General features: G+C 40.1%; 1 protein-coding gene across 1 annotated transcript in view; it reads right to left on the bottom strand.

Annotated features, from left to right (window-relative positions):
• LOC126108298 (uncharacterized) overlaps positions 1-14283 on the bottom strand; it is a 535066-nt gene that overhangs the window by 146654 nt on the left and 374129 nt on the right. The window contains exon 17 of the mRNA XM_049913520.1: positions 13690-13912. Within this exon, the coding sequence (XP_049769477.1) occupies positions 13690-13912 (223 nt within the window). The remainder of the gene's footprint in view (positions 1-13689; positions 13913-14283) is intronic.

The following is a 14283-nucleotide window of genomic DNA, read 5'->3' as shown; positions in this document are numbered from 1 at the left end:
AAGTGGCAGTTGACCCTAAATAACGAAAAGTCTGATGTCATCCACATGACACGATACATCAGTCTAATCCAAAAGCCGTAAATTTAACTAAAGACTTAGGTATTACAATTACGAACAACTTAAATCGGAAAGAACACATAGAAAATGTTGTGGGGAAGGTTAACCAAAGGCTGCGTTTTATTGGCAGGACACTTAGAAAAAGTAACAGATGTACTAAGCAGACTGCCCATACTACCCTTGTCCGTCCTCTTTTAAAACACTGCTGCGCGGTGTGGGATCCTTACCAGGTAAGACTTACGGAGTACATCTAAAAAGTTCAAAGAAAGGCAGCACGTTTTGTATTATCACGAAATATGAGAGAGAGTGTCACAGAAATGATACAGGATTTGGGCTGGAAATCCTTAAAAGATGGAATCTTGTCACGGAACTCCATGCCCCAACTTTTTGTTGACACCGACCTACATAGGGCGGAACGATCACCACGATAAAATAAGGAAATCAGAGCTCGTACGGAAAGATATAGGTGTTCATTCTTTCCGCGCGCTATACGAGATAGTAGAGAATTGTGAAGATGGTTCGATGAACCCTCTGCCAGGCACTTAAATGTGATTTGCAGAGTATCCATGTAGATGTAGATGTAGATGTAGACTTTATGTATCATTTTTGTAGTTTGAGACGTTCAGTTTTGTCTGCCGTTTACATAGTTCTTAAATTTTGCTACAAACATTTAAGAAAAGCAGGAAGTGAATTGTGTGGGGATTTGCATTGGCACTTAGGACAGGGGGAGAGGTCTCCTCAGTTGCCTGGGCTCCCTACAGAGCACTCAAAAGCGGGCCTTATGTCTTTTCTACGCTGCCTTCCTCTTTCCAAGCTGTCGTGTTCACATGCTTCCACGTGTGGGGAAATTACACACCGATCTGTAAAATAATACTCATTTCCCATACTCCGATCTACCGGGTGATCAACAGGTCAGTATAAATTTGAATAAATCACGGAATAATGTAGATAGAGAGGTACAAATTGACACATATGCTTGGAATGACATGTGGTTTTATTAGAACCAAAAAAATACAAACGTTCAAAAAATGTCCAACAGATGGCGCTTCATCTGGTCAGAAGAGCAATAATTAGCATAACAAAGTAAGACAAAGCAAAGATGGTGTTCTTTACAGGAAATACTCAATATGTCCACAATCATTCCTCAACAATAGCTGTAGTCGAGGAATAATGTTATGAACAGCACTGTAAAGCATGTCCGGAGTTATGGTAAGGCATTGGCGTCGGATGTTGTCTTTCAGCATCCCTAGAGATGGCGGTCTATCACGATACACTTGCGACTTCAGGTAACCCCAAAGCCAATAACCTCACAGACTGGGGACTGGGGACCAGGGAGGCCAAGCATGACAGAAGTGGCGGCTGAGCACACGGTCATCACCAAACGACGCGCGCTAGAGATCTTTCACGAGTCTAGCAATATAGGGTGGAGCGCCATCCTGCATAAATATCGTACGTTCCAGCAGGTTTTTCATCAACTAGGCTGGGAATGATGCGATTCTGTAACATATCGGCGTACCTCTCACCCGTCACGTTCGCAGTTTGGGTGTTTTGTTTTGTTCTAATAAAACCCCATGTGATTCCAAGCATGTGTCTCAATATTTACCTCTCTATCTACATTATTCCGTGGTTTATTAAGTTTTCAAATTTATACTGCCTTTTTAATCACCCTGTATATCATATTTTATAGTCTTCCCGACTAGTGTTGTAGCATTCTCAGTTTCGTACTTGAAATAATTTGGGAGAAATTTAAATTTGTCTAAAAAATAAAATTTACAACTTCCCATTACAGTCAACATACCGACACTATGATACTTATTTTTTAAAATGCGTACTTAGTCAACAAATAGTTAATTATGCAGTATTTTGTTGAAGAGTGTAAGTTATGTAATGTTTCGAGCTTTCAGAAAGTAATGTGTCCACATCATTATTTTGATCTGTCACTCTGTCAGAGTGAGTGATGGTATGTCACATTTGAACCTTGAAATATACTGTGATTTGTGATGAATGAGCGCGTGAATCTTGTCGTGTAATCCAGCAGGGATTAACATAAATGGTATGATGTGTTTATGGCCAAGTAGTTCGTAGAACCAAAATCTTTACTTATGGCGTTAAGACAAATGTACAGATTGGTCATTAATAAAAACGACACACGCAGCTATGGGTTCCTAATTGGAAATGGAGGAAAAAGCGTCCTGTGAACATGTGTTTGGAAATGGACGGTGTGTGTGCTACGGGAGCAAATCGTCGTGGAAATCGTCCTGGAGCACAATACAGAGCTGCACCGCATCCGTGTCACGAGAGATGTTTGAAATGTCCTCCATAGGATGCAATGCACGCGTCCACAGGTCGCATCATGGACTGCTGCACTCTTTCGCACGTTCCAGCCTCTCTCCTAATAGTGTTAGAGGCGTCACGGCGGACACAGTGCTGAAATGTCAGCACATCAGGAACTGATTCAGCACACACAATGCTTTTCAGATGCCCCTAGACGTAAAAATCCAGGGTGTTTACGTCAGCAGACCTAGCAGGCCATGCTACGGGGCCACTGTATCCTATCCGATGTCCGAAGAAAATGTTCTTGAGGTGTCGACAAACTGTAATGCAGAAGTGGGTCTGTGCTCCGTCGTGCAAAACCCACATAACCTATCGTATTGCCTAAGGCCGGTATTATACTATCAAATTTCTTTGTCCAATATCTTTGTCCAATATCTTTGTCAAAGATATTTGATAGTGTAATAGAGACTTTGTCAAATGTCGTCCAATATTTGATCAAATCTAGGGCCTCGCTGTATATTTGATCAAAGAAACCGCTTGTCTTCTGTTCACTGCAATGTGACATGTTACCACATGGAGCGCTAGCATCGCTGCAGCATACTGTCGTCTGTAGTGTTTTTATAACCATTGCCGGTAAATACAATTGGTGTGTGCCGACAACTACAAAAGTAATAGAGATGTCTGAAGCTGATGAGGCGCTTTACAACGTGAGGCACCCTGAATACAAAAATAGATTAAGAAGATTGGAGACCTAACCTGATCTAACCTAACCCAACCTAACATAACCCTCTCCTGTAGCAAGGAATGGGAGTGTTATAGTGAGCCTGTCTTCTGAAGATGTAGCAGTTCTTAAGTGAATATTGTGCTTTGTGATATGAGGATACACTTCATTGAGCACATACAGAAATGTATGCTCATTCATTCTTAAGTAATTGATGTACGACTTGACGTCTTCCACTGTAAGCTCACGTAACAAGTTTTGTTGAATGCTTTTATCGTGTCGTCGTAAAACCCACGGCTTCACCCAGATTAGATTAGTTTTTCGTTCCGTAGATCCGTGCTGAGGAGAGCCTCGTGGATGTGGAACATGTCGATTTTTTTAAGCTGAAATAACAATACTAATAGTATGAATAAATACATCATTTGTTTCTATTAAAAATTTCGCCAATGGAGTAGAAGGAGTTGGCCAGTAGTAAGTCTTTCAGGCTCCTTTTAAACTGATCTTTATTTCTAACTAAATTTTTTATGTTTCCTGGCAAATTATTGAAGATGAGTGTTCCTGAGTAGTGGACCCCTTTTTGAACTAAAGTAAGTTGGTTGGTTTGTGGGATTAAAGGGACCAGACTGCGATGGTCATCGGTCCCTTTTTCCAAATACTAAAAACACCCACAGAGAATAAAAACGAGTAACAGAATAGATCACAGACGCTTTTAAGTCCTTGTGCAGATCATTTTTGTTCCTGGTATTGTATGTATGAACTGAGTTGTTTGTTGGAAAAAGAGATATATTATTTACGACAAATTTCATTAAGAAGTAAATATACTGAGAAGCAGTAGTTAGTATACCCAGTTCTTTGAAGAGGTTTCTGCAGGAGGTCCGTGAATTTACTCCACAAATAATACGTATTACACGCTTTTGGACCTTGAAAACTTGTTTGACTTCAAGATTTACCCCAAAATATTATCCCATATGACATTATGGAATGAAAGTATGCAAGATTTTTCATTTTTATGTTGCCTGTCTCCTAACACTCGAATTGCAAATACAGATTTGTTAAGGCCTTTCTGCAGTTCTGTGGTGTGCTCCTCCCAACTGAATTTATTATCAAGTTGTAATCCCAGGACTTTTAAGACTGTCAACCTCGTATGTATGGTTCCATTTTTTCCCCCACTTCTTTTCCACATGTGCACACAATGCAATGGGAGTACATAGAACTGCTGCAGTTAGTAACAAGTTGTTGTCAGCCATCTTGAACTTTGACGAAAAATTTGATGACAGTGTAATACCTCCTCTAGCGCTACGTCAAAGATCTTTGTCAAATATATTGGACGGAATATTGGATCACATCTTTGATCAAATCTTTGACAAAGAAATTTGATAGTGTAATACCGGCCTAAGGCACGCCCTCAAACAGCCTAGGCAGAGTATTCCGCAGTAAGTCCTGTTACGTTCCTCCGTCGAGGCGTTGTGGAATAATAACCGGTCCCAGAATGTGGTCGCCAGGAATCCCCACCCGCACGTTGCTGCTGAACCGATGCTGATGGGGTGCCTCAACCATTCCCCGAAGACTGTCTCTAGTCCAAAGTCGACGATTATGCAGATTGATGATGGCAGTTCTGGTAAAGGTTGCTTCGTCGGGAAAGACGACCGATGCCAGAAATCCCATAACTCAGATAATCTTGTGCGAGAAATATCGATAAAATCATTCCCCTAGAGGGAAATCCGCCTCTGATAATCCTTGCACTCGTTGCAGGTGACAGGGACAGTAGCCGTTGTCATGCAGGGTGCACATAACTGTCTACATTTATACTCCGCGAGCCACCCAACGGTGTGTGGCGGAGGGCACTTTACGTGCCACTGTCATTACCTCCCTTTCCTGTTCCAGTCGTGTATGGTTTGCGGGAAGAACGACTGCCGGAAAGCCTCCGTGCGCGCTCGAATCTCTAATTTTGTATTCGTGATCTCCTAGGGAGGTATAAGTAGGGGGAAGCAATATATTCGATACCTCATGCAGAAACGCACCCTCTCGAAACCTGGACAGGAAGCTACACCGCGATGCGGAGCGCCTCTCTTGCAGAGTCTGCATATCCGTAACGGTTGCAGAGTCTGCATCTCCGTAACGGTATCACGCTTACCAAATAACCCTGTGACGAAACGCGCCGCTCTTCTTTGGATCTTCTCTATTTCCTCTGTCAACCCGACCTGGTACGGATCCCACACTGATGAGCAATACTCAAGTATAGGTCGAACGAGTGTTTTGTAAGCCACTGATTTGAAAATCAAATAATGTAAGAGGTTTATCGGCACAGTAATTCATTAATTTTTCTAAGGGGACGTTTCATATGTCGACCCTCAGCCGAGGATACCTCACTGGAATCTTCTGATTTTTTCTTGTAGTTCCTGTAATTACTGTAGCTATTGTTTATTCCTAGCGCATAATTATAGAGAGAATTTTCTTTGTAGTCGTAGTTTTTCATTATTGTACAGTAAAACAGCTGTGGCATGCCTGTAGATTTGTACCAAGTATTTCGCAGCTGCGCTTGCAATTAACGAGATATTATTTTCAATGCTATGTTAATGTGTTTTCTTATTTTGCTCTTCAAATTGTGGTTTTCTGTGTTATCGTGTGAAATATTGTGACAATAATGGCGTGTGAAAAACGTAATACTAGGCTCCAAAGTAAACTGAGAAATGACAGTGAAACGAGAGCAGTGTGTTAGGGCCACCGTGTAATGAATTAACTATTGTTCAAAGTAGTAATTTGGTAATTGTGCATAGGGAAATGGAGCAGGCTGCAAATAATGGTGTAGACAGTGAAACAATTAATGAACAGGGAAGAATTATCGATCGACCGGTCGGCAACAGCTCGCCTCAGGAATTGGAAATGACAGGACACAATCTCGCAAATACTGTAGATTCAGGTTTTGGGTCCTCACCGTTTTCTCAAATAAGTCAAGACACATTTTCTGGTTGTCAAAATGTGAATGTTACCGGTGCAAATTCACTGTCGAAAAGCACTGACGAACATGTTTCAGACACCAGTGCATTGTTATTACAATTAATACAACAAATGGGACAAAAGCTTCAAAAGTTAGACACAATAGAACAAAATCTTCAAAAGTTAGACACGATGGAACAAAATCAGAGACAAACACAGCAAAAGCTTCAAAAGTTAGACGCAATGGAACAAAATCTTCGAAAGTTAGACACAATGGAACCAAATCTTCAAAAGTTAGACTCAATGGAACAAAATCTTCAAACGTTAGACGCCAGGCTTGAACAAACACATGAAAATTGAACTACTGAGTTACATAACATCGAATCGAAATGTCAAAAAGTCTGTAATGACGTAAAAACCCAAATTTGTGAGCATTTTCAACCTATTTTTTCGCGGCATGAAAATGCATTACAGAATCACGAAGGAGCCATAAAAGAACTGCAAACTATTGTTCATGAAAATCATGGGACCTTGCGGGCTAAAATTGACTCAGTTCCCTCTACCGATTCGGTTGCGTTACTTGCAAAAACTCAGGAAAACTTAAAGGACACAGTAGATAGTCTGAAAATTGGTTCAGAAAGACACATGGAGGAAATTAGTTCATTATCAGAGAAAGTAGTCGAACTTTCGGATCAGCTAAATAATTTATCTACGAAGGTAGATGATAATCTGAATGACACAAGACCGGTAGTCTTTAAAGACACAGAAGAATACGAAGAAATTAGGAAATTCAACAAAATCAGAATCAAATTAATACGCAACACCAAAGAGAAATCCGGGAAGTACTAGATCAGTTGACACAAATACAAGAATTACATATTTCAGAGGACACTCGCGCTCCAATACGGGAAGAGGGACTTAAAAATACGGAACAGCCGCAAAATAATAACACAGGGCACTTCGGAAATTATGAAAGAAATTGGCAATGAACACCGAATTTTGAGACAGAACCGCTGAAACGACGTAACAATGACCGACATGCGACTCGCCAACATGATGATTTTGACTATAAGCTGTTTATTACTACACGTAAATTCGAAACATTTAAGAATTCTGGCAACCACATTCATCCACAAACGTGGCTTCATCAACTCTCTCATTGTTTTCCTCCCAACTGGTCATTAGAACACAGGATAACAATTTATGTGTGGCTATTTAGAGAATGAACCGGTTGAAAGAATGCGATCGGTCGTTCAAGATTGTCACAGTGAAGGAGAATTTTATCATGCCTTCCTCCCAGCATATTGGTCTCAAGCTACTCAAGATCGCGTAATACATAGCACCATCATGATGAGACACTTTGAACAATCTGAATTTTCCAGTCTTGTCAAATATTTTGAATATTGCACAAGAATCAGTGCCTGTCAAACCCATACAGCTGCTCAGAACTCATCCGCATTTACTTAATAAAATTGCCTGAACATTTACGACATATTATTTTGGCAGGACGTTGCAAAGACGACATTGAAGCTTTTCAGGGACTGTTATAAGAAGTGGAAATTGACACTGACAATCGCGGGTCCCGAATGTAGGAAAACAATCATTAAAGGTGACACCCATCACAATTCCGTGACGAACGAAACAATAACTGGACACGACAAGGCTATTCTTGCAATGCAAATCCTGACCAATACAGACACCACCCATATGACAACCACTGGCAGAGTAATAATAGTTACAGAGAAAGATCGCATTTCCGTAGTAATAACTATCACAGAGACAATCAGAGAAACAGGCAATATGGGAACCAAAATAATTATTATGAAGGGACACAGAATAACGTCAGACTCAACGGTCTACTGCACAGTTACGATTCCAGGAGAAATTCTCTACCACATGACCAGCAAAAAAGAAACTATGTAAACTACTGGCAAAACGACAGACCTGAATTTCATCGGAATTGGCGGGACTCAAACAGGGCAGGGCCCAGTCGACAAGGTGAATTTGTACAAGTTAGATCTCCAAATCCCAATAACGATGCGCCAACAAAGAGACAGACAATGACTAGCGCCAGAGGCAGCCACGTGCGCCGGCTGGCTCAGAGGAAAATAACATAGATGTTAACCATGAGAAAAATTTCAGCATTCCTTACCGAAGTATACAACATGATAATTGCTTTGAAGTTGAAACTCTGCGCACTAGAAAGGGTAATAGATAGCACCACATTTCACATGTAAAACCATTTATTAAAAGATAATCAGATTTTTAACTTAGTCTTTGCTATAAAATTTTTCTCTTCACGCTACTGGTACAATTTGTCACACGTAGAAACTGTTAACATGCAACAATGTTTTGAAGTTAGGTATCCAGTCTAGAACCTGGAGAACAATGTTAAACAGAAATTAAGAATGCATTGTTATAGTGAACAGACGACACAGTGTTGTTATTTGTACATTCTTGCTTGTTAGTTGCACGATTATGTAATGACTATAAGGCTCACATACTTAGAACATATACAACATGCGTGAGCGCATTGTCAGTGCATGTGCGAACATTATGGAAGGTGAACTACTCGCTGCTGAATCTCGCTACATGTATTGCCAAATGCACTGGGGTTGACAGACATCATTTTGAGCATTTATTGCATTAATGTGGTATTTACAGGTAATCACACTGTAACAGCACGATTTCTCAGAAATGATAAGTTCACAAAGGTACATGTATCACATTGGAATAACCGAAATAAAATGTTCAAATGTACCTACATTCTGTATTTTAATTTGAAAAACCTACATGTTACCAACTGTTCGTCTAAAATTGTGAGCCTTATGTTTGTGACAATTACAACGCCATCTATCACAAAGCGAATGAAATGAACTAAAACATTCATATTTCTTTATGTACTACATGAATATGTAAAAAATGGGGGTTCCTACTTAAAAAAAAACGCAATTGATACCCATTTGACCTGTGGCAGCGCCTTCTAGCGGGCCAATCGAGGCACCATCTGTTTTCCTGGTTTCCACCTTGAAGCTAGACAAGTTTCGTTCGTTGTAGTTTTTTCGTTTAACACTTATTTCGTGAGATATTTGGCCTGGTCACGATCAATGGACCACCCTGTATATTGCCTGCATTACTGAGCGACTATCCTAGAACATAGCACCAGTTGAAAGTTGCCTACATAATGGCTTCAAGGGGCAGCAAAAATTAAATGTTCAGTATTTCACACAACTGTTGATCCATTTTAAAAATTTAAAATGTTGTCATAGTCTATTAGTTAACAGGTACAGTCTCATGTTAAAAGTTTAATGAATTAAGACAAGTTTTACAGTGTGTTTATCTTGAGGCAGTGTAAATGATAGTGTGAAAATACCCAGGATTTTTCATCCAGTACATAAGAATGAGAGCACTTAGTGATTTTCAATAAACTTTAAACTGAATTTCAAACTTTTCCTAACATTTTCCACACTTAGCTGTGATATTTAACGCATTAACTCGTTTGTAACATAATAAGACATTTGAGGCTGTTTTATACATGATAGGGATGTTTATTGTTTGTTTCTAATATGTGATGCCCCAGTACAAAGATCGTTCTAAATTACTCATGATGACATGAATTGCACTTAAATGCTTGAATGTATAAGTTGCAAATTTTCAGTTCAGTTGAATAAAGTATGTTGTTGTTGTTGTGGTCTTCAGTCCTGAGACTGGTTTGATGCAGCTCTCCATGCTACTCTATCCTGTGCAAGCTTCTTCATCTCCCAGTATCTACTGCAACCTACATCCTTCTGAATCTGCTTAGTGTATTCATCTCTTGGTCTCCCTCTACGATTTTTCCCCTCCACACTGCCCTCCAATGCTAAATTTGTGATCCCTTGGTGCCTCAAAACATGTCCTACCAACTGATCCCTTCTTCTAGTCAAGTTGTGCCACAAACTTCTCTTCTCCCCAATCCTATTCAACACCTCCTCATTAGTTATGTGATCTACCCACCTTATCTTCAGCATTCTTCTGTAGCACCACATTTCGAATGCTTCTATTCTCTTCTTGTCCAAACTAGTTATCGTCCATGTTTCACTTCCATACATGGCTACACTCCATACAAATACTTTCAGAAACGACTTCCTGACACTTAAATCTATACTCGATGTTAACGAATTTCTCTTCTTCAGAAACGCTTTCCTTGCCATTGCCAGTCTACATTTTATATCCTCTCTACTTCGACCATCATCGGTTATTTTACTCCCTAAATAGCAAAACTCCTTTACTACTTTAAGTGTCTCATTTCCTGATCTAATTCCCTCAGCATCACCCGACTTAATTTGACTACATTCCATTATCCTCGATTTGCTTTTGTTGATGCTCATCTTATATCCTCCTTTCAAGACACTGTCCGTTCCATTCAACTGCTCTTCCAAGTCCTTTGCTGTCTCTGACAGAATTACAATGTCATCGGCGAACCTCAAAGTTTTTACTTCTTCTCCATGAATTTTAATACCTACTCCGAATTTTTCTTTTGTTTCCTTTACTGCTTGCTCAATATACAGATTGAATAACATCGGGGAGAGGCTACAACCCTGTCTTACTCCTTTCCCAACCACTGCTTCCCTTTCATGCCCCTCGACTCTTATAACTGCCATCTGGTTTCTGTACAAACTGTAAATAGCCTTTCGCTCCCTGTATTTTACCCCTGCCACCTTCAGAATTTGAAAGAGAGTATTCCAGTTAACATTGTCAAAAGCTTTCTCTAAGTCTACAAATGCTAGAAACGTAGGTTTGCCTTTTCTTAATCTTTCTTCTAAGATAAATCGTAAGGTCAGTATTGCCTCACGTGTTCCAACATTTCTACGGAATCCAAACTGATCTTCCCCGAGGTCGGCTTCTACCGGTTTTTCCATTCGACTGCAAAGAATTCGCGTTAGTATTTTGCAGCTGTGACTTATTAAACTGATAGTTCGGTAATTTTCACATCTGTCAACACCTGCTTTCTTTGGGATTGGAATTATTATATTCTTCTTGAAGTCTGAGGGTATTTCGCCTGTCTCATATATCGTGCTCACCAGATGGTAGAGTTTTGTCATGACTGGCTCTCCCGAGGCCATCAGTAGTTCAAATGGAATGTTGTCTACACCCGGGGCCTTGTTTCGACTCAGGTCTTTCAGTGCTCTGTCAAACTCTTCACGCAGTATCTTATCTCCCATTTCGTCTTCATCTACATCCTCTTCCATTTCCATAATATTGTCCTCAAGTACATCGCCCTTGTATAAACCCTCTATATACTCCTTCCACCTTTCTGCCTTCCCTTCTTTGCTTAGAACTGGGTTGCCATCTGAGCTCTTGATATTAATACAAGTGGTTCTCTTCTCACCAAAGGTCTCTTTAATTTTCCTGTAGGCAGTATCTATCTTACCCCTAGTGAGACAAGCCTCTACATCCTTACATTTGTCCTCTAGCCATCCCTGCTTAGCCATTTTGCACTTCCTGGCGATATCATTTTTGAGACGTCTGTATTCCTTTTTGCCTGCTTCATTTACTGCATTTTTGTATTTTCTCCTTTCATCAATTAAATTCAATATTTCTTCTGTTACCCAAGGATTTCTATTAGCCCTTGTCTTTTTACCTACTTGATCCTCTGCTGCCTTCACTACTTCATCCCTCAGAGCTACCCATTCTTCTTCTACTGTATTTCTTTCCCCCATTCCTGTCAATTGTTCCCTTATGCTCTCCCTGAAACTCTCTACAACCTCTGGTTCTTTCAGCTTATCCAGGTCCCATCTCCTTAAATTCCCACCTTTTTGCAGTTTCTTCAGTTTCAATCTGCAGTTCATAACCAATTGATTGTGGTCAGAATCCACATCTGCCCCAGGAAATGTCTTACAATTTAAAACCTGGTTCCTAAATCTCTGTCTTACCATTATATAATCTATCTGATACCTACTAGTATCTCCAGGATTGTTCCAGGTATACAACCTTCTTTTATGATTCTTGAACCAAGTGTTGGCTATGATTAAGTTATGCTCTGTGCAAAATTCTACAAGGCGGCTTCCTCTTTCATTCCTTCCCCCCGATCCATATTCACCTACTATGTTTCCTTCTCTCCCTTTTCCTACTGACGAATTCCAGTCACCCATGACTATTAAATTTCCGTCTCCTTTCACTACCTGAATAATTTCTTTTATCTCGTCATACATTTCATCTATTTCTTCATCATCTGCAGAGGTAGGTGGCATATAAACTTGTACTACTGTAGTAGGCATGGGCTTTGTGTCTATCTTGGCCACAATAATGCGTTCACTATGCTGTTTGTAGTAGCTAACCCGCACTCCTATTTTTTTATTCATTATTAAACCTACTCCTGCATTACCCCTATTTGATTTTGTATTTATAACCCTGTAATCACCTGACCAAAAGTCTTGTTCCTCCTGCCACCGAACTTCACTGATTCCCACTATATCTAACTTTAACCTATCCATTTCCCTTTTTAAATTTTCTAACCTACCTGCCCGATTAAGGGATCTGACATTCCACGCTCCGATTCGTAGAACGCCAGTTTTCTTTCTCCTGATAACGACGTCCTCCTGAGTAGTCCCCGCCCGGAGATCCGAATGGGGGACTATTTTACCTTCGGAATATTTTACCCAAGAGGACGCCATCATCATTTAATCATACAGTAGAGCTGCATGTCCTCGGGAAAAATTACGGCTGTAGTTTCCCCTTGCTTTCAGCCGTTCGCAGTACAAGCACAGCAAGGCCGTTTTGGTTAATGTTACAAGGCCAGATCAGTCAATCATCCAGACTGTTGCCCCTGCAACTACTGAAAAGGCTGCTGCCCCTCTTCAGGAACCACATGTTTGTCTGGCCTCTCAACAGATACCCCTCCGTTGTGGTTGCACCTACGGTACGGCCATCTGTATCGCTGAGGCACGCAAGCCTCCCCGCCAGCGGCAAGGTCCATGGTTCATGGGGGGGAATAAAGTATATGCATTAATAATGCTGGTATACTTCATAACATAACATCTTTGTCTGGAAAGCAGACCTTCTTTTCTATAATAAGTATTTACATCAATTAAAAACACTGTCAAATCGACTGCAGTTGAAATAATGTTTAGCAAATACTTCCTCTAAAGAAAAGAACGAGTGCTGTGTTAGATTTCGTATTATTCTCTTTATGTAATTTTCACTATCGTAAACAACATTCAATACAAATAACTTTGCATTCTGAGTGAACTCATCCATTTACGTCTTGTTATTAAGTCAAGAGATAGGAAGTTATCATACTTAAGCCATCCTTTTTTTACATTAGATTCATCTTTTCTGAGCTATCATAAGCACTTCGTAATTTCATTTAAGGTGTGGTACTGTCATTGGTATGGCTTAAAGTTTAGAAAAATACATTTACCCTACAATAGAGTGCCCTGAACAATTACGAAATCCCTCTGTGGATTAACACAGAATGCTGGACTGGAACATAAACCTGGAGCAGCGTCTTCCATGAATGCATCTCTTGCTCACTCGGCCTTTAGTATAGGGATTACTTTCCTCCCCTTTCACAGTCTCTCCACCATATGTGTATATCTTAGCCATACTTCTGTCGTTTCTATTGTGGAACTTGTTAAATAAGTAACACCATTCCACACAACATAACCTAGTCTGAGAGTATTACAAATCGTACAGAGAAAACACAAAGGCGTCTTCCTTACCATCTGGCAGGGCGTGAAGTGTAATCTCCACAGGCAGAGTCTTCTTGCCAGTCACAGTTTTCCCAACCAGCTGGACGCGGTAGCTCGTGTCGGGCATAATATTTGATAGTCTCTTGCTGCCATTTTTCTCAGTTATGAGATATTTAAGATGCTCACTTCCAGAGAGAACAGATAGCTCAAATTCCACTATTTCACATAGCAATGATGTCTTCTCATGTTCATACTGTTCACAAATTAAAATATCTTAATATCAGATGCAATCAAACATTCACAAAGTCTCTAACGAGTGTTAACGTGCACAAAATCAAGAAATGGGAAAGGACAACTGAATTATAAAATGTTATAATGTTATGCCAAGGCACAAGTGAATAGGAGATATGGGAATAAAAATATTGATGTTCCAACTGCCAAGCGTAGAAGTATGAATCTGGAATTTGGTTGCAGTAATTAAATTTCTTCTAATTAAAACTGATAAACAATATTTTATTCAAAATATTCTCCATTGCTATTTATACATTTCTCCAACCTGTCTGGCAGGCTATGAATGCCATGCCAAAGAAACAGCTCTTCTTTTGAAGCGAACCAGTCAGCGAG

The sequence above is a fragment of the Schistocerca cancellata genome, chromosome 11, assembly GCF_023864275.1.
Source record: "Schistocerca cancellata isolate TAMUIC-IGC-003103 chromosome 11, iqSchCanc2.1, whole genome shotgun sequence".
Lineage (NCBI taxonomy): Eukaryota > Metazoa > Arthropoda > Insecta > Orthoptera > Acrididae > Schistocerca > Schistocerca cancellata.
This window is presented reverse-complemented; position numbering and strand designations above follow the sequence as displayed.